Source organism: Crocuta crocuta, unplaced genomic scaffold (genome assembly GCF_008692635.1).
Source record: "Crocuta crocuta isolate KB4526 unplaced genomic scaffold, BGI_CrCroc_1.0 scaffold95, whole genome shotgun sequence".
Taxonomy (NCBI): Eukaryota; Metazoa; Chordata; class Mammalia; order Carnivora; family Hyaenidae; genus Crocuta; species Crocuta crocuta.
In genome coordinates this window covers 4922341-4943920 of record NW_027530971.1, presented here as the reverse complement: position 1 = coordinate 4943920, position 21580 = coordinate 4922341, and the positions used below count along the sequence as shown (strand labels likewise).

General features: G+C 39.5%; 1 protein-coding gene across 1 annotated transcript in view; it reads left to right on the top strand.

Annotated features, from left to right (window-relative positions):
• The window catches only part of SVEP1 (sushi, von Willebrand factor type A, EGF and pentraxin domain containing 1), a 190781-nt gene that overhangs the window by 49289 nt on the left and 119912 nt on the right, over positions 1-21580 (top strand). Inside the window, 2 exon segments of the mRNA XM_077769764.1 lie at positions 12630-12788; positions 14161-14340. Of these exon segments, the coding sequence (XP_077625890.1) occupies positions 12630-12788; positions 14161-14340 (339 nt within the window).

Sequence of the window (21580 nt, the reverse complement as noted above, 5' to 3'; positions counted from 1 at the left end):
GGGGATGAGAAAAACCTCTTGCTACTTCCAGGTGAGTGTAGAAGTGAGACATAGTGCTCACCTCTGTGGTCTACACTGGCGTGAAAGACCCTTCTCTCTACTTGGCCTTCTATCATACCACTCTGCAGAGCTGTTGGGGTGCCTTGCTAGAGCTTTGTAAGAGTAGAAACGTAGACTTCCCACTTGCTTTCTGCCTGGTATGGCTGCATTGGGCCACAGATTTTTTAAATTTTTTAAAAATTTCTTTCATTCATTCATTCATGCATTCATTCATTCATTCATTTTGTGGTATTTGGCTGCAGTAGAGGAGTTGAATCATTCTTGTCTAAAAGTATCCTAACAGACGCTAGGTGTCTGTTTCTTCCTCCTTTGACTGGAGAGAGCAGTATTTTATTGTTTTGGTGGGTTTTTTTGTCCATTCCCAATGGTGTTTTTGGATTGCCGGCTTCATTAGCCCTAATTCTGGGATGTGTGAGGTAAAAGGAAGCCCAAGGGAGTCACTACCATGTTGGGCTTTGGTTCTCAAGGTCCCTAGCTGGTCTGCCTTCTTATCAGTGTCATTTTATGCTTATTTTATACGTAATATTCAGGGGTTTTAGTTGTACTTATTAGGATGACCAAGAAGTGCATCTACTCCATCTTCTCAGAAACATATTCTTCTGCTTTTTGTATGCATCATACCTTATCTGGGGACAGATTTTCCCATGTTGGTTCTCTCAGTCTGGCTGTGGTATTGCTTTTTATGTGTTAACTTAATTAGCGACACCTTTTGTGGAAGCACAGTGGTATCAGATTTCCCACACATTATACCCAGAGCAGATTTTTCTTTCTACTGAAATCAAAAGTGAAATGGAAAAAAAAAGGATCAATAAAGGATAACAATTTTTTTTAATTTTAATGTTTTTTTAAAATTTATTTCTGAGAGAAGGACCACATGAGCAGGGTAAGGTCAGAGAGAAAGGGAGACACAGAATCTGAAACAGGCTCCAGGCTCTGAGCTGGCTGTCAGCACAGAGCCCGTCGCAGGGCTCGAACCCACGAACCATGAGATCATGACCTGAGCTGAAGTCGGATGCTTAACCCACTGAGCCTCCCAGGTGTCTCAACAATTTTAGCAAAAGCTATGGAAAAATCTTGATTTTTTGTAATTAAGCAAAAAAAAACCCAAAAAACAACCATTCATCAAAGCTGAAAGTTCTTAAATGATCCTTACATACAGGGAAAAATGGGAGTGACTGAATCATGCCATGTTTTTGAGAACGAAATGTTACTGTCCTTCAAAATAAGTCTCCAGAAGTCACCCAAAGTGATCTTGTCACATACCTTACCTTAAATATTGTCATTGTTCTCACTGTTTTAAGGATAAGCTCCTAGCTTTTGAATGTGGCCTACCCAACCTCCATGGTTTTGGCACTTACTTTCTTTTCTAGCCTCACTCCTCTGTACTCCAGGCAGAGTGAATGCTTGTTTTTTCACGCATGCTCTCTCTTGCCTCTGGGCCTGCACATGTTGATCCCTCTGTTTTGAATGCCATCACCCTCCGCCTACACTTCTCACTTGTACACGTGGTTCTTCTGGTCTCACTTTGACCACCAAGGCTTACCTTACCATCCCACCCCTGCTTTGAGTCTAGGTAATGTCTTCTTATGAGTTGTCATATAACAGGGCACTTTGCCCCCTTTAGTCATCTGTGCAAAAATGGAATGGCTGTAAGTGTACAGATGGAGTTCTGTGCTATTCTCTGTCCCCTGAATCCCATTACCTGTCATATCCTTTTCATCTCTACAGAGGGTCATGAAATTTTACAAACATGATCACCCATGGTGTCATGATGGAAAAACCAGTTCTTCAGTTGGTTATATAACTTCGAGCAGGGCAGACAGTGTCAGAGCCAGTATTAATAGCAGAATTCTCATCCAAGGATTCTCCACTTGCTCCTTCGTACCACACCCTACTTAATGGATGAAATGGGAGAAAAGTGATGAAATAGCGAAATTTAATGTGTTGAAAGCATTGCCATTGCCAAAGTAAAATACTTGCAATTTTATTTACACACAGATTATTCAGAAAATAATCCAAATATTTTAACATGGGACTATGGAAGGAAAAATATTGCTTCATGAGTGGACTACTTCAAGGTGCAGTGACCAGACCACACAGAGAGCAGAATGAATGCCAGGTAGAATAAGGGCTTTATGGAAACTACAGAGAGAAATCATTTCAATGTATCCATTGACTCCTTTATTGAATATCTTTTAGATATTTTGGAAGATATGATTATTGCCCAAAACTTGCCTTAAAGTAGCTTATCATGAAATGGAGCTATAATAACTATAAAGAAATCAGAATGTGTGTCATGAACAAAGTGTTACCATTTACCCAGTTCTAAGCAACTGAGATTGAATGAAAATTAAAATGCTATGACATATATGATATACAAAAGGCTATTGCCCTTCTACAAATATTTAGTTATGGAGGTAATGGGATTTTCACTAGGTTTGACAATTTTTACAAATTGACTGATAAGATTTGGACAGTTAGGAATAGGAGATACCACTGTGGAGAACAGAAAGTACAGACCTGTGTTGTGTGGATGGGTGAATGGGCTGCATCTATGAACATAGTGGGTTTCAGGGCAAGACAGGTAGGGAGTGGGAACTAGATTGTACTTGGACTTGAATTCCAGGCTACAGAGATGGCCTTTGGCTAACTGACAACCGCAAACCATTGAAGATTTTTGAGCAGGAAAGCGGCACGTTCAAAACCGTGTTACAGGAATATTAATTTGACATCTGTGGACAGTAATCACAGAATGTGGAGTAACCCAGAACAAGAGTTGTATGTATGGAGGTTACAGAATCAATCAAGTCATAAAATAATGAGGTATAATTAGTGTAACAACAGGGGACATGGAAAACAACAGATGTCCAAATTTCCAAACTCCCCCAAATCTTAAAGTCTTATTGAAGTGAGGTAGAGAATATGAGGAAAGGAAAATACCAAAGGTGAGTGTGGCCTCAGCCTTTACTCATCACTTACCACTCCTTGTAAGACCACAGGGAAATAGATTTGACAGTAAACACTAAACCATACTCAGAACGTTTCTTCCTTTTTTTACTGCCAAGGTTGTTCTTAGAGCCAACTTGTACCACTACTCTCTTTCCTTAGGGCAGGTAATGTTCAGCAGCTATGCCTCAGTACAGTTGTAAAAGTTGTGGAGATATTGAAATACTTATGTACTATTGGTAAACAGCAACTGCCCTAAGTCTCTTGAATGCTCCTTTGCTGATCTAACCCCTTTTCCAGGCTCTCTGGCACCTATCCCACAGTCTGGCACCTGTAGAGGGAACATCTGGCCAATGCGTGGGCCTGCAGAATTATGCTTGATGCTACAGCTAACGTCTCTTGTCAGTGATCAATGGCCATGCCACTGAGTTGTAATATTTTGAATGTTACCCCTTCCGTGGATGGAGTTTTCTCCCAGAAGGTTCTCAAGTTCTTCAAGCAATAGACCTATTCATATTTGAATCTCAGGGGTAGTTCCATCCTAGTTTCAAGTTGAAACCCTGTTGCTCTGAAACTCATAGGATTTCACACTTAGATAATTGATTGATTAATTGGTTATTTAATTTTTTTTTACTAGAGAACAAATCTTCACCTTTATTTATTTACTTTTCAGTAAGTTTAAATCCTTAGGGGTACAGAATCACAGAGTCTGTGGCCATGGCCTTAGGAGGAATATTGCTTTGGAATCCAGCATGAGCCATGCCACTATTTTCCATGCACAGAAGTTACTTTTCCCCAGATTACTCTGGTTTTTATCGGTTTGCACCAGGAGTCACTGTGGTGTTCTTTGGCACATCTCTTGCCTGAATAGAATTCGGTTTCATCTCAAGCATAAGCACCTTCAACTTTAAGAACCGTGTGCTCCCAGCAATAATGGCCTTGAACCACAGCCTTCCAGACACGTTTGTCATTATAGGAATCCTGTTCCCAGCAGGCCTCCATAGGCTCCAAAATGGCCTGATTAATTGGTAATTTTAAAAACTGTTAATACCCAGTGTTCATGAGAGAACAATAAGATACATGTACTTTTAGCCCTGGTAACAGAAACATAAAGTAATTTGACAATAGGCTAATGAGTTTGGAAAGTTAATATTATTTTGCTTAAGAGAAAATATTTTCAAAGGATGAAAGAAATAAGGCAACAAGATGATTATAGGAAAGTTGTTTATAAAAAACTGGATTCAACTTAAATATCAAACATTAAACCAATGTGGTTTAGCTTACAGTAAATTTTATTTTCTTCTTTATAGGATTGAGTCACTAGCTGTTTTATTTATTTTTATTTATTTTTAAATGTTTTATTTATTTCTAGGAGAGAGAGAGAGAGAGACAGCATGAGCAGGGGAGGGTCAGAGAGAGAGGGAGTCACAGACTGAAACAGGCTCCAGGCTCTGAGCTGGCTGTCAGCACAGAGCCCGACGCGGGGCTCGAACCCACGAACCGCGAGATCATGACCTAAGCGAAAGTCAGACGATCAACCGACTAAGCCACCCAGGCGCCCCTTAGAATAAACAAGGTTAAAGATAATTTTAAAATCTCCAGTGGCTTTCCCTAAAAGTGCTTGCCCACAGAGTTTCCATTATAAAACTTAGGATGATCTCACATTTCTCATCCAGATAGTGGACACCTTAAGACAATTGAGAAGACACAGTTTTCAACACAAAAGCCTTGGCCAAAGTAATTCTGTACCTAGCCAGGTCGCATTTGTGTGTATGTGTGCATGCATGCATGCGTGTGTGTGTGTGTGTGACATATACTATTTCTTAAAATATAGTAATGACTTTGCAGACGCATCCTCTTCTGGACATAGTTGTTGGAGGATTATACTTTTTGTCTTTTGATAGACTTGTCCTGATCCCTTGGTAATCTCCTCTCTAGTCTGAGCAGGTGCTTCTATTTGCAACACGGCATCCTGTGGCGAGTGTGCCATTTGCTGCTCTGGCACCACACCATTGCCCAGATTCATAGTTTAGTCCAAATACGCTGCACTTCAGCCAAATGAGCTACCCAATCGCAGGAAGATTGACAGGATCCTAATTCATTTACGACAGATTCAGTTGTGTAGTATCCAAGGCAGTTAAAAGTCTCCTTATCTAATTCATTAATGAAAACCGGAAGGATCTTGGCTATCTGGTAAAAGCGTCATTCTTTGTATGCACGCCTACGTCCTTGTCTGGTAATTATGAAAACATTAGCTCAGCATGGGGAAAACTGGCTCTCTTCTAGGGCAGTGTATCCCTGTGCTCAAAATTCAAGTGCAACTATCTATAGGAACAGATTCCTTATTCAGATCAAGTCCATAAAGTTGAGGAGGGACATGATGCTGTAATAATAAAGAGCCTTTCTCTGGGAGCCCAGACACTTGCTTGGTGCCCTTCATAGATAGAGCAGAAACTAGGGTGGACGTCATCTACCTGATGGGCACCCTTGGAGTGGTATAGAGCACGGCCTGAATGCAGCTGATGTAGCTGCACTACCACTCTATTTTTTAAAGGAATCCATTAACCTTTAAAGTTGACTTGTGCAAGGAAAAGCTGCTCTTAATATTTATCACAATTTTAAGAAATTAATCTTATGTACAAGAAGGAATTTTATAAAATATTTGTTACTGTATAACATATGTTATTTATTCTAACTAAAATAGTCATCTAACCATTTAATATTGTGGATAAGATAGATAGAGAGAATGGAGGCTCCCTTGTATTTCACAAATTCCAGTCCAGCTGATGTTTTAATTCACTTTAGTCAAAGGATTGCTCTGTCAGCCGAGGAGAAGACTAATGTTAGCACAACATGGAAACTTCAAGAATCACACTGCCAGTAATAGTAGCTGATAACCGCCAAGATGTTTCTGAAAAGAGAAAGTGCCTATTTTAACAACAACTAAAAGAGCAATTAAGAAATAATATTTGGTACATTTCCAGGAAGCAAACATTTCACATTAAAAAAAAAAGAACATACCCAGCCCTTTACCATCACATGTGAAACTTGTTCAAACCATTGTTTTATTTAGTCTTTTCAACTTTTGCTTGGTTTTAGATGAGGAATTTTCCCCCTTGGGTATCAAAGAAGTTGATTACACCTCTCCCACTAGAATTGTGCAATGCCTTTAAATAGTTCTCCTAAAGTCTGTTTTCCATTATCATTATGAATTTCACAACACATTTCCAAATGTACTTTTGGATATTCTTATCCAAAAACACTGTTCTCCAGTGTTATAAACTCTTGATCACTCAAAACATTTAGGAGAGTAATATTGTTAAGATTACTTCCTTTTTATGTAATATTATTTTAAAAGTAAATGACCAAATCTGTAAACCGAATCTGACTGCTCCTATGGAAAATTTCTTTAATCCACTTTCTAGTATTCTATTTATAGAATCATCAAATGTTAGGAGTGAAAAGGTCGTAGCCATCATCAGTTGTAAGTTCTGTTGTTTGTCACTTGGCAGTGAGCCTGTGGCATGTCAATAGAAGGGCCAAGGTTGCATGCAACGCAGTGGTCCTGACACCAAGTCCAATGCCTTCACTTCACCTGATTGTTATTCTCTTTGACTTTAGACCACCCTCCACACTAACCCGCCTCCACCTTCCAGCACAGCTTGTTTGCCCTTGTCCTTCTTTGATTGAGTGACTTGGTAGACAATGGGATGGCTAATGGTCAGATAATTGGAAGACTGAACATACAACGGTGTGTTCATATTACTAGGGAGAGAGAAGTACATATTTTACATACAGTGTGACATGTGCCAGAGCAGAGGTAAGGATTATGTACTCCGGCGGGGGGCAGAAATGAAGCGGTGAGATCTCTCTGAAACATTTGGAGGAGCAGTGAAGAACGAGTTAGTCTTGAAGGATGCTGGTGGTTCACTTATGAAGACAAAGGAAAGCTTATGCAAAGGTGAAGCTAAGTGGGAGATAAAAGAGGTGATATTTACCAAGCACCGAGCACCTATCAGGCACAACAAATCTATAAAAGATGTACAATTATCTGTTGAGAAAGTTAAGATTTGGAGACTTTACTCTAAGATTTACTGAATGCTACCTACACACTAGGCATTTACTCACTTTTTTTCAGATACTTCTAACAGCAAAATTTATAAGGGCCATGCTACTAATGTTATGCACAAAGAAACCAAGTCTCAGAAAAATTACGTGATTGCTCGAACTCCCAAGTCCAGTAAATTGAGATGGAGGAGGTGTGCAAAACTAGGCTCTTCTTGATTCTGAAGCAGGTTCCAACCAGGATGTGGAATTGCACTGGTCCCTTGTAGGAGACAGACAGGAATGTTACAGACAGATCAGAGACGTCCTTATATGTCAGAGTGAAGAGAGAAGGCCTTATTCTGTTGGTGCAGTTTTTAGGTAGAAAGTGATTTGATCAAATTTATATTTTAGAAAGTAGCCTTCATGGTGGAATGAAGAGAAGAAATGGAGGCCGAGGGACCAGTTAAGAGCTTTATAAAAACCCGGATGAGAGATTATGAGTTCAGATCTAAGATAAGGCAATGCTGATGGAGGGAGGGGGGAAACGCAGAGGATTTTGAAGGAGGAAAATCCAAACATAGTTTTCATTTGGCTGTTGGAGGAGATAGAGGGAGAAGGAGGAACCAAAGAGATCTCGGAGGTCAGAGAACCAGTAACCGTGTGAAATACAGCATTGGAGACAATGACTTTCTTTTACATATAATTTTTATTTACTTTTGTTTTTGCACAGGTAGTACCTATTCAGTGTAGCAAAACTAGAAAATATTAGATCAACAAAAATAAACCTGAAAGTCTCACAATTCTACCATAAATATATACCATGTATACATAACCTTAAAAGATCATGTCCTTAAAGTCTCCTAGGTATATATATTAGCCAAAAAGGATCATATAATACATACAGTGTTTGAAACATGCATTTTTTTACACTCAACTACATAATTTGAATGATTTTCCATGTCAAGAATTGTTTTTTTATGGCTACTGTTCCGTTGGATGGATGTGTCATAACAAACCCCCCATCTCTTGACGTTTGTGTTATTGCCAGAGCTGAGTGTATAATGATTAACAACAATTATACATACTTTTTTAAAAATTTTTTAATGTTTTATTTATTTCTAGGAGAGAGAGAGAGAGAGACAGTGTGAGCAGGGGAGGGTGAGAGAGAGAGGGAGTCACAGACCAAAACGGACTCCAGTCTCTGAGCTGGCAGTCAGCACAGAGCCCGACGCGGGGCTCAAACCCATGAACCGTGAGATCATGACCTAAGCGAACGTCGGACACTTAACCGACTAAGCCACCCAGGTGCCCCTACATACGTTTTTACGTATCTTTACTTGGGACATAGTCTTAGAAATGAAATGCCTTTTCAAAAGGAAAGTTCCATTTGAGGGTTTTTGTGTCTACCCCATATTGTCCTACAGAATAGGAGAGAACCTGTTTGTTCACATGCTTACTGGCAAATAAGTATCACCCTCCTTTAAAATTTTTGCCAAATTAAAATGTAGCCATCACTTTGCATTTCTTTATTATGAGTGAGGCTGAACTGCTTATCCTGTGATTATTGCGTATTTTCATTGTAGGAAATTATAGGGGATTTCTAGTTCTTGCTCTTTGTCAACTTTTTAATTGGAGTATTCACTGTTTTTCAAGCTTTGGATGAAGCTCTTTATGTATTAAATTTCTATTTCTCCTTAAGGTAGTAATTTATAATTTTTGAAATATTTGGCGTATCTTTGTGCATCCAACAATTTTTAACCTGTAGGTCTGGCTTATTTTAGGTGTGCATCTTATCAACAGGGTTAAATTAGCCCATGAATATTATTTATGATAGCTGACATGTTTGGGTTTTCTTCCATCATGTTAGTTTGTGCTATTCTGTTTTTCATTATTTCTGTTATTTTTTTTCCCTAGGGTTTTTCTATCTTTGTTCTTTGAGGTTTTTTTTTTTTTTTTCTCTTCCACTGATTTGGAGGTCATGCAGGCTTTTCCTGCTCATAGTTATTTGTATTTTTTGCATGTACAAATTTGATCCTCTGTTTTTCTTTCAGTTTTATCATATCAGTGTATCTAAAAAGAAATGAGGAATTCCCTGCATTCCCCTTCCCACCCCTCTCCCAGTTTCTCTCATATTTTAAACCTTTCTTCTTTATATTATACTGATTATTTTCTTCTTTAGATCCTATGTCTTTCTTTTTTAAAAGAAGCTTATTTATTTATTTTGAGAGAGAGAGAGAGGAGGAGGGGCAGAGAAAGAGGGAAAGAAAGAATCCCAAACAGGCTCTGCATTGTCAGCTCAGAGCCCAGCGTGGGGCTTGATCCCACGAACCAGAGGATCCACACTTTTCAAAGTGATTCAAGGCACAAAATGTACACTCTTGTGAATACACACATATTCCAGACTTTGTGCTTCTAAATATAGCCCATTAAAGATCTGGCTTCATGACTTAAAAAACTAAAGGTACTGAAATGAGATTCTGCTTCTTAGCTGGAAAACCACAGGACCTATAAATCAAGAGTCAGACGCTTAACCGACTGATCCTCCCAGGCAGCCCAGATCATATATCTTTCTTTATAAAAAGGGTCTTATTTGCTATTTTTCATTTTTGCAATTTTACCAAGATACTTAGTGATATACTATATGTTCTACTCGTTTCTTAATCTAAAGCAGTTTGTTACATACCATTTTCCCCATACTTGAGTTTTTAATTTGGATTTCTTTTCAGTCACTGAAATGCATCTTTATTCCCAGAAGCCATGCATATCCTGGAATGTCTTTCTCTTCCCTCACATTTACTAATAGCTTGTCTAGATATAGAATTTGGGGCTGATAGTATATTTCCCACAGAGCTATGCTATACATGTCCATTATTTCTCCTGCCATTTGTTTTTGCACAGGAGAAATGGAGTATAAGTTTGACTTTGCATTTATAAATACTTGCTTTTCTTTCCTAGATGCTTGCTATACTTTTCCTTTATCCTGGGTGTCAATCACTTTTTGTTAATTTCACTGAAACTTGATGAGGGTTTTGTTAATTTGTTTGTTTGTTTTGCATTAAATCATCAAGTAAGGAATATATTCTCGTGTTAATATCACAACCGGTACTTTTCCTAGGTGTACTCAGTTCTGTTGTTCTGGAATTTTGTGGCTTCTTTTTATTGTCTCAAAGGACAAGTTTAATTTTGCTGTTACAGTTTGTAGTTTCTTCTCCATCTATGTGTTTATCATAATCATTTTCTCCTACAGCTGCTGACTTCTGTTTAAAGGAGACCATGTTCAGGGTGCCTGAATGGCTCATTTGGTTGAGCATCTGACTCTTGATTTTGGCTTAGGTCATGATCCCAGGGTCATGGGATCAAACCCTATGTAGGGCTCTCCACTGAGTGTGGAGCCTGCTTAGGATTCTTTCTCTCCCTTTGCCCCTCTCCCCTGCTTACTTTCTCTCTCTCTAATAAAATTTTGAAGTAGTAATAATAAAAAAATAAAGGAGACCATGTTGTCTTGCATCTTCTTGAGGACTGGTGCAAATATTTTACTGAACTTTTTCTAGAAAGAAATACTCAGTAGTGGATAATTCAATAATAATTCAATATTTAATACTATGATGCTTTGATTGCAGTGTTCTCTTTGTGGTGAACTATTTTTCATAAGTCACATATCATCATAACTATTTTTGTAATGTTTCTCTCATTCTTAAATACTGTCACAGATGTAGCCAGTTCTAGAATCTGCGATTAAACATCATGGGAAAATGTTACCTTCTGTTTTTAAATATAGTCAATAATTTCAGAAGCATGGTTATCTTTTTCCAATAATTACATTATATTGTGCATCTTGTCTCTTTTATATTTTTTAGCCTATTCTGGTGGTTAAAATAAGGACTATAGCATCCAAGAGACCTGGTTTTAAGACACAGCAAGGTGTAGTGGTAAAGAACATGGACTCTAGATACAAACTATCCATCCAGGTTCAAATCTCAGCTTTGCCACTTACTCACTTTGTAACTTTGGCAAGTTATTTGACCTTCTACTGCCCTAGTTTTCTCACCTATAAAAGAAGATTAATGATATTAGTTACTTCATAAGTCTTAACAGGGTTGTAGGAGATAATTATTATGTAGGAGATATTTATAAAATATGTAGAACAGTCCCTGGGACATAGTATACCATATAAATATTTACTTTAAAATCCTAGCCCTACCCTTCCTCTTAATTTTGTTGTAAACCTAATATATATATTACAAATAAATAAATAAGCCAGACCTTATCTTCCCAGAAACAGACCTTTAACAAATGACAACAGGAAGAGTAAAGGAATGTGCTACCATTTAGAAATATTTGACTTGCCAATTAAGAGTGAAATAAATGTAATTTTGAATTTTTTGTCTTAAAAATATATACCAGTGTTAACTACTAAAGAAAAAATTCTAGCTGTATCACCTCCTCAGTAACTTCAAATCTCTCTGAGTGAGCAAATCTCTCTGAGCCTCCATTTGCTCATCTTTAAAGTGGACAAAATACTAATAAAATGAATGCACATATTAATAGAAATAATTATTAATGCTGTTTACTAATACTTTATAAACTAAATGAGATAATTATATAAAATAGCATCACATGAGTATAGATTACTTGTTGCTACTGGCTTTAAATAATCGGATGCATACTTGACAGTGCTGTATCGAATTAGCTGGGAATTACAAGCCCTTCTTTTGGCAACTTCCTTTTTGTTTTTAATGTTTATTTATTTTTGAGAGAGACAGAGCGCAAGCAGGAGAGAGACAGAGAGAGAGGGAGACACAGAATTCAAAGCAGGCTCCAGGCTCCGAGCTGTCAGCACAGAGCCCGACGTGGGTTCAAATCCACAAACCCACAAGATGGCAACCTGAGCCAAAGTCAGAAGCTTAACCGACTGAGCCACCCAGGCGACCCCTTTTGGCAATTTCCTCATTCAATTTTGAGTTATTTTGTAGATGTGTAACTCCAGAGAGAAAGTTACAGACTCAAAATGACATTGTCAGTACAGAGCACTGTGTGTGTAAAATTGAAGCAAGATCAATTAGATCCTGCTTTGGGTGTGTGTGTGTGTGTGTGTGTGTGTGTGTGTGAGATTTTCTGAGTCAGGGAAAGCAGGATGTTAATAATAATTTTTTTCTTCAGAGGGCCTATTTCCCATCAGTTGGATTATTTCCCTCTAGCTCTTCACTTTCTCTCTCCTTAGGCAAGTGCTTTGAACAGAAACAATGGGCTCTGTGCTTTTTGCTTATGTAGTTCTCCTCTGCTNTTCTTAAACATGCATCACTGTTTTGTTTTTTCCCACAAATAAGCCCAGGCATCTCATGCTGGGTTGTGTTGTAATTGTAACTAATCACAGGACTGAGGAGGCAATTTCTTAACCTGTAAATAACAAACTACATTACTTTTAAAAAAAGAATCTTTGTTTCTGCCCTTACCTGAATTATACTATTATTTGTATGAAAAGCAATCATTGGGATTTTTTTCTCTGTCCACTTAGTTTCAATGTTGTTAACTATCAATTCAAGTACCATCAATTAACGTAAAATGGACTTCCCCAGCTTGCCCATCAGGGACATACAAACCGGAAGGCTCTCCAGGAGGAGTCAGCACTTGCCTTCCGTGTCCTGATGAAAATCACACCTCTCCACCCGGAAGTACGTCCCTGGAAGACTGTGTCTGCAAAGAGGGATATCGGGCATCCGGCCAGACCTGCGAAGGTGAGTCTCCCACGTTTGGTAGATAGGAAATATAAAAGCTGATCTCTTTGAGAAAAATGATGGTGGTTTTTCCATCCAGTTTATTTTAANGGCACCCAGCTGGCTCTATTTTTAAAAAATGTTTTAATGTTTTTTAATGTTTATTTTAACATTAAAATAAAATTGTTTAATTTTAAATATTTATTAAAATAAATAATGTTTATTTTTAATGTTTATTATTTTTTATATTTGAGAGAGAGAGAGAGAGGCGGCACGAGTGGAGGAGGGGCAGAGAGAGAGAGGGAGACACAGAATCCGAAGCAGGCTCCAGGCTCTGAGCTGTCAGCACAGCTTGACATGGGGCCCGAACTCATGAACCACAAGATTATAACCTGACCTGAAGTTGGACGCTTAACTGACTGAGCCACCCAGGCGCCGACTTTGTTTTTTATTAAGCAGCATTTCTTATCAATGCACACACCCGTATCTTGCTCCAGAGAAAGTAGATCTGAGACCCCAGGAGTAATATAACTATGACGCCAGAAAGATTTAGTACTTGAAAAAGATCTAAATATGAATCTAAAAGACATAAATTTAACAAAACGTATGATCACAAATTAGCTAGTTTGGGCTCTGGTGATATTTAAATTCATTTAAAGAGAATATGTTTATGAGTAAAGTGTCCTGATATTATTCATATCAAAAATTAAAACTATGTAATTACCTGTAACATGTACAAGAGGCTATGGCTCTTGAGATTTCTAGCAAATATATTTTGTTGAATTTATTCTTTGTTTTGTGCCATTGTTGAATTTATTCTTTGTTTTGTGCCACCTTAATTAGGAAAGAAAACAGGGACACCTGGGAGGCTCAGTCAGTTAAGCGTCGGACTTCAGCTCAGGTCTTAATCTCACAGTTCATTAGTTCGAGCTCCACGTCAGGCTGTATGCTGACAGCTCAGAGCCTGGAGCCTGCTTTGGAGTCTGTGTCTCCCCCCCTCTGCCCCTCCCCCTCTGATGCTGTCTCTGTCTCTTTCTCTCTCTCTCAAAAATAAATAAACAATAAAAAAGAAGGAAAATAGCTAATGACCTATGAAGATCAAGAACTACAAAATCTCATATCCACGCCGATGTCAAATAAAACCATTTTAGAGCTTAAAAAATATTTAGTCTGTTTAAAACATTTAATTGGAAGTAAATACATACCTAATAGGAGTGAGATGTAAGGGTTCTCCTTTCAAACATGCAGTTAGAAATCACAATGCAGTAAATTGGAATGATGTGGGTAATTTTGCCGTGTGTGTAAAATGTCCTCTTAAACACACACAGGCAGGGAGGCTGCTTCATAGGCAAAGGCTAATTTGGCTTTTTTATTTTCTTTCTGTAAATGTTAGTGGTCCACTGCCCTGCCCTGAGGCCTCCCGAAAACGGTTACTTTATCCAGAACACTTGCAACAACCACTTCAATGCAGCCTGTGGGGTCCGATGTCACCCTGGATTTGACCTCGTGGGAAGTAGCATCCTTCTGTGTCTGCCCACTGGCTTGTGGTCGGGTTCAGAGAGCTCCTGCAGAGGTATGCACACTGCCGGTTCACGTTGTTTCTAGATTGCCTTGCTGGATTTCCTTGACTTAACCTTTCATGGACCAGTTAAGTTCTTTGTTTCTTTTGATTTCATAGCCCACAGACCACAGAAAGAGAAAAAAATTATAGGAAGTCAGAACTACTGAGTTCAATTGACCACATCATTATAAACTGTGCCCTCTGTGTTACTTTTATGGACAGAGAGCAAAGACAGGGCCTTCCTGGGAAGGAAATGGACAGGTTACCCCAAGCCCCAGCTTTCAAGCAGCCAAGATAGGGTGCCAAGGAGACGGTTAGAATGAGGGCTTTGAGGACGCATGTGACTAGAGGGCTCAGGCGGCCACATCAGGGCCCCGCAGTGGGAGCAGTGAGCCAACCTGTATGTCTCCAGCCTTTGCTTGGAATAGACGGCATGCTCTGGAGAGTGGGAATTTGCCCAAGTGAGATCACAAAGGGTCTAGTCAAGCCAATAGAAACAGGGACTGTGCCTCGAATAGAACCAGAGGCTCTCACATCAAACAGAGAAGAAACACGAATAGAATGGTGGCTTAGTTCACCTCCGCTCTCGCCATCTCTAGGGTCTCCTTTCCTTCTTCTTACAACTGTTGCACACACAACTTCCTAAGGTTTCACAAGTAGGGTTCAAAGAGAGGGCTATCTAAGAAAAGAGGGGATCAAGCCAAAGACCTTCAGAATCCCTTCTTTTCAAGCTTCTGAATACAGTACTTACCCCCTGCCTGGAGTTGCCAGATGGTATACAGGGGACACCCAGTGAGATGAGAATTTTAGATAAGCAACAACTTTTAGCATAAGTGAGTCCCATACAAGATGTGGGATTTACTTATACTAAAAATGAGGTGTTGATTTTCTGAAACTCAAATTTAACTGGATCTCCTCATTTGTTTGTTTGCTTTGCTAAATCTGGCAACCTCACCCCCCACCACACCCCCCAGGCATCCTTCGGCAATACACTTTGCTGAGGATCTGACTGCTCCAGGACCCCACATCACACAGCTCACTGGAGTACGGTAAGGAGTTTTCTCTTGGCTCTTGTGCTCGTAAGGGAAGCCAACCTACTCAGGCTCTGAGGTCATTTGTGAGCCCCAGGAGATGACCACTGCACTTACCAGCTACCAGTTTGTACCATCTGTAAGTATGAGTCTGCTTAACTCAGGTCCTAACCCATCCTCTTCTGTGTATCTATAAAAGAAAGAAGAGGGTGTGCCTGGGTGGCTCAGTCAGTTAAGCATCTGAGTTTGGCTCAGGTCATGATCCCGCCATTCGTGAGTTCGAGGCCCGTGTTGGGCTCTGTGCTCACAGCTCAGAGCCTGGAGCCTGCTTCAGGTTCTGTGTCTCCCTCTCTCTCTGCCCCTGCCCTTCTTGTGTACCCTCTCATTTTCTCTCTCTCTCTCTCTCTCTCTCTCTCAAAAATAAATAAATAAATAAGCACTAAAAAAAGAAGAAGAAATCTGCAGAATTGAACAAGGGAGTCCTGACAGCAAAGGGAAATAAATGGAATCACTGAGATTCTAAGGCAATTACAGTGCTTAAATAAGGCCAGGGTTCCAAGAAATGGGAGATACCTGAAAACAAAAGGATTTCTTAAGGGGAAATAAAAGTTTGCGGACACAATGAATGGATGTAGTTAAAAGACAAATTAATAAGAAAATCAACTCAAAAACACTTCAGAAACAGGCACCTCGGTGACTCAATTGGTTAAGCCTCTGACTTTGGTTCAGGTCATAATCTTACAGTTCATGAGTTTGAGCCCTGTGTCAGGCTCTGTGCTGACAGCTCAGAGGCTGGAACCTGCTTCAGATTCTGTGTCTCCCTCTCTCTCTGCCGCTCTCCTGCTTGTTTGTTCTCTCTCTCTCTCCCTCAAAAATAAATAAAACATTAAAACTTAAAAAAAAGAAACTCTTCTGAAAGTAGAGCAGAATTTCAAAGATTAAAAGAATATGAAAGGATAAAGTGACATGAGAATAGTCCTGGGAAATAAACTCTTCTCATATTCAAAACCCTAGAGAGAGAATGGAATGAAAGAGAATATATCCCCAAGCTGAAACCTTGAAAATACATGCAACTGACATCTTTGATATTCAGTTTAAAATCACTTAATGAGGGCTAGCAAAAAATTATTGAAAACAGGTCCATGTCTGGAAAGAATCTTAGTGAAATTTCTAAATGCCCCGGAAGAATAGAAAACTGTGCCCATTTCACAGTTAGAAATAAATAACATTACCTACCAAGGAAAGAGAATCAGACCTGAGCCTCTGATTAGCCATTCTAAATATAAGACAAGGTTGTGTTGTCAGGATTCTGAGAGAAAAGAATCAGACCCTAGATTTCCAAGCTCAGATCAGCTACTGTTTTATGCGGGAAGGCCAAGGAAAGACATCTTCAGTCATGCAGTCTCAAATGGTAAGAAAGCCACATCCCATGAGTAAAAAAGTTAATCGTAGAAAACCTCTTAGATATATTTCTGTAAAGTCAAAGTTAGAAGCTTTTTGTAAAATCGCTACCCCTTCTTCCAAATACTTCATAGCAGGGGGTGGAAAACATTACATTTTAACTTTCTACTTACTGATCTTCTAGAGTGCGAAAGGCAGGAATACAATGCCTCCAGGATAAGGTCCCACCCCTGCCTCTCTACCCTCCACAGTTCACACCCTGAGCCTCAGAGCCTACGCTAAAGCCATAAGAAATGGCCGTGTCCTCTCAGGAAGCCATCCTTTGACAAGTTGTTCCCACAGCTGTGAGTGCCAGATAGCTCTGCGTTTGCTCTTGGTCTCTCTATATAAACCTTCTGCTGTCATCATCCTTCTCAGCCTGGATGGGATGACCTCTAACGTCTGTATGTGTGTGCACACATCCGTTCCCCCTCATTCTAGCCCTTGTGCTCTGTGTGTCAGGGTCGGTCAAGGAAGCGTAGTTACCATAAGTGTCATGGGATAAGGGATTTATTTTAGGAATTGGACCTTATGCAATTGGAAGGAGCTGAAGGCAAACTGAAGATCTAGAAGAGAATTTGGAGCATCAGAGGTGTTATTACCAACTCAGTCTGCGAGCCCAAGCCTGCCCCGCTGCTGGGGTGGAGCTGCAAAGGAGAAATGCGTTGGGAGGTCTAAGAGAATCTTTCCATGGTTCCCGAGTCAAGAGCCTGGCAGCGAGCTTGGAGCTTCCTCAGGCCAACACAGTCAACAGCTGGCGCATGGAATAGAAGTGAGCAGAGACAAGCTGGGAGCCACGGGACATGTCTACATTTGTTTGTCACTGAGTCTGGCTACAGTGACCTTTCCTGCTTTCCAAAACCCAGGACGCGTTCCTCTTCTGACCAACCCCAGCCTGGCCGACAATAAGGGGAATCTGACAGCTCATTTCCCAGCCTGATCAACTTGTTATAATACAAACCAACACACACGACTTTTATTAAGCAGCTTGTCTATCACCTCTGCTAGACTGAGTCCTTTATGAGCACAGAATATATCTTTTCTTCTCAACCCTTAGTTGTACTCTGGTGAATGATCAAACTCTTGAATTTGACAAATACACGTATTGATAAGTCTGTTGATAAATAGATATATTGATGGTCAGACTATGTCCCTTCCCGTCATGCATTCACATTGTTAAAGAGCTTTCTTGTTCTTATTTATGTGATTTCAGTTGATATTCCAATATAAATAAAATAATGTTAATCAGACATCCCTTCAGTTTCATTCCCACACCTAGCACCTAACTTAACCTGTACAAAGCTGTCCTGAGTGAAGATATTTACTCCTTTCCTCTGGCACATCATTTGTGAATTTAGTTACTTGAGATATTGTTCTTTGAAAAAATATACCATATTTCATTAATTATAAAACACTTTCTCCTCCCACATTTTAACATCTCTAAACACTAAGATGTACCTTAATGTCAGTGGCCCGAAATCCTTTCATAGATATTGCTGTTTCTCTCTTAGTGGCACATAAAGTAATGGTGTGCCTCATAGATGGGGCAGTCTGGCATTCAATAAAATATGGCAGCTGCTTTGGGATTCCCTTCTGTTTCAGGATGGACAACTGGAGAAAGTTGTATTTTACCATTTCTAATTGAAACCTAATGGTATGAACAGAATCATTTTAGTTATGTCATCTTTTTCTTGCAAATCTTTCTGAAATTGAGACAGAAATTAAAGATCAGTGTAAAACATAAAGGCTTTTACATAGCTCATGTTGTATCATTAATGTTTTATAGTGTTAAGTAATATTTAATAGGCTTGAGCCTTCTTCCTTCTCTGTACTCCTCATAAAGCAATTAGACTTTTTTTTCAATTTTATCTGAATTATACATTGATTTCTAAACTAGGAAGGTTTTTTTTTTTTGTGGTTTCCTAATGATAACTAGCTAAGCCACAACATCACAGTAAATTAAATTTTGCGATAGCAGTTTTCCTGAGAAAATGGTTCACATGACCATAAGAATCTTTACTTTATATCAGATTTATTTTATTTTCAGGATAGATGCTATCAGAATTTGGGGTTTGATAGGAACTGTGTATCTGGGGAAAATCTAATTAGTCTTTTAAATGAGAACCAGAGCAATTCTCACATTGTCTACTTCTTAGTAGACTATATTCTTGAAAGAATTGCTATTTTGTAAAAAGGCCAAATGAACACTTCAGGTTGCTTTAACACGAATGTGCACCAAGAAACACTTATTGCACAATTTGTCTGCTTGTTGAAATAAAAAATTTTAATTGAAACTAATAAATAAGCAAATTCCTATTAAGAATGGTAGTAAATAGTCATTCTTGGTTGTAAAGGGGTCTAAAATGTTTAAGGACTGACTAGGAATCCTTGCCTATGCTTTGTTTTCCCAGAGGAGCAATGAAAGTTTATTAAAGCAACATTTGAGAAGCAATATAATTTGTATGTGTATGAAACACCAACTCTAATTTACTATCAATACTCTTGAGAGGTGTTGCAAATCCATTTCATTTCAAGTTGGAAAGCTGGAGTGATTTCAGCAGTTTCTTAACTCTAAAAGCAGTTGTTTAATATAGTTTTCCAGATTTTATACATTTTGATCGTAGGAATTTATCTTACCTTTTAATTCCGCCTGGCACTGGGCATTGCGCTGTGTAGGGTGGTCACAGTCAATAAAAACCAAGCAGTAAAGGACAAAATATTTCTATGCCCTTGATGCACTCGACAATGATTCTCTCCATGATAGACACTTTCAATAAAAATCAAGATGTGGAAGGCCAAAATGTGTCTAGTCATTTGTCATTACTAGTTGATTTAGATCCAAGCCATCCCAGGGATTAAAAGGCGAAGGCTTATCGCTTAGCCTCTAATTTGATTTTTCTGTTTTCTCTAAGAATAATCAACCCTAAATATATATTTAACACACCCAAAGTTTATGCTTTGCCAACTAGTATCCCTTGAATGGGTTCCTTCAGAATAGATCCTGCCAAACAGCGACTTCAGGTGAATATGCACTGAATATTTTGCCCCAATGTCCTTTCTTATTATTATAAACTTAAGGTTTCATCATAAATATATGCTTGATCTGAAAAATTGGCAAATACAGAAACGTGGAAGACAAAGTCATCCTACCTAGAGTCCTCAAAACATTCTGAGTCCCAAATGATTTTGTTCAAAAATATTTAGAGATTGCTATGTTGTCTTCTAGCCTTTAGTGTTGCAGAAGTGTTATTGTTGATAGTAGAACTTTGTTCTGTAGGGGTTATGTTTTTGTGCTGTTCCTGTTGCTTGTAGGATTACATCTGTGAGCACATGAGTCTTATGTGACCATCCTTTGGCATATCTAACAGAAATGCACTCTCTTTTGCTCTCCATATTTCTGTTATGACAGCAGCGTACATGCCATCTGACAGGGCAAATTTCCACGGGGCTGTGCAGACTCCCCCCTCCCTTTTTCTTCCCCTTTCCCTTCTTCCTACTTGACCTTCCCCTCCCTATTTTTCAGCTTCCCCTCCCTCCTGTACACTGTCCTTCATGGCCCCTTTCTTTTTTCTCTCCTCCCCCCCTTCTCTTCTGCCTACCTTGTCTTCCCCTTCTTTTCCCTTTCTTCTCCCCTCTTCTTATTCTCCCTTTTCCTTTCTCCTTTACTGCCCTCCTTCCCCTGATTGGAAATCTGAACAGAGTGGGTTTAAGCTAGAGCTGGAGGAGAAGAAGTTTAGAAAGAGTATAAATTCTTTAGAGATGATTTTATCTACAGAACACACAATAGATTGGAGATCCCAGTAGGGTATAGAAACTGATGGAGTTGAAGCCCCTGAGGGAGTGGATCCAAGAAGACCGGAGGCTGTTGTCAGAGGGTAGATGTTAGCTTGGTGATGGCAAAGGCTAGAAGATAAGGCAATCAAATAGGTGAAGGATATGGTTATTGCAGGAGAGGAAGTAAAGACTATGAGCCACGATACTGGAATGATCGTCTACACAGACAGTGAAATCACCATTGTGTGTGTGTGAGAGAGACAGAGAGAACAAAATCTTCAAAGAATGAGAAATGGCCTGGAGGTCAGCAGACAATTGGAGGGGAAAAGATGTTGAGTATTTAATGTGACACTCTGACACTTCGTGGGAGCTAAAGGGTTTTACAGAGAAGGAGGAGAGAGAGGGAATAATCTGGGAAGGCACAAGGAACAGAGAGGACACCTCTCTCTCCACGCCGTGTCTATAAGAGACCATTGGATTCTGATTACAATAAGAAAGTGCAAGTGAAGTTTAGGTAGGAGAGGATTTATTGAAGGCCAATGTGTATTCCAGAGGGCAGGTGCCAGAGTTTGTGAATTAGATTTGGATTAGAAGTATGTGAGGATGACCCTGGTAAATGAGGGATAACATTGGAGCCTTGAGCTTCCTACGAGAGACTCCGAAACAGGAATATCGGGCATCATGGGATTAATTGAGAGAGACCCTAAGACACATTATGGGATTTTGGTGGGCTGGGCAGTGAGGAAAAGCATGCCGGGAAAGCTCAGAGCATACATGCCATTTGGGGACCTGTAGAGGCAGGACCAGCATGAGTATTCTCTCGTAGCTTCTCTGGTGTCATGTTGAGGCCAGCAAGTGAGAATTAGCAGTACAAGGAAAGGGCGTATTTCTCTAGACACGCCATAGCACTTCTGCTGGTGGTGTTGAGGCTACTGAGGCACAGGGGCACTTCCAGCATCGAGGGGTTAGTAAATACCCCCTGGCTGCCCTCTCGGGGAGGTTTTGAA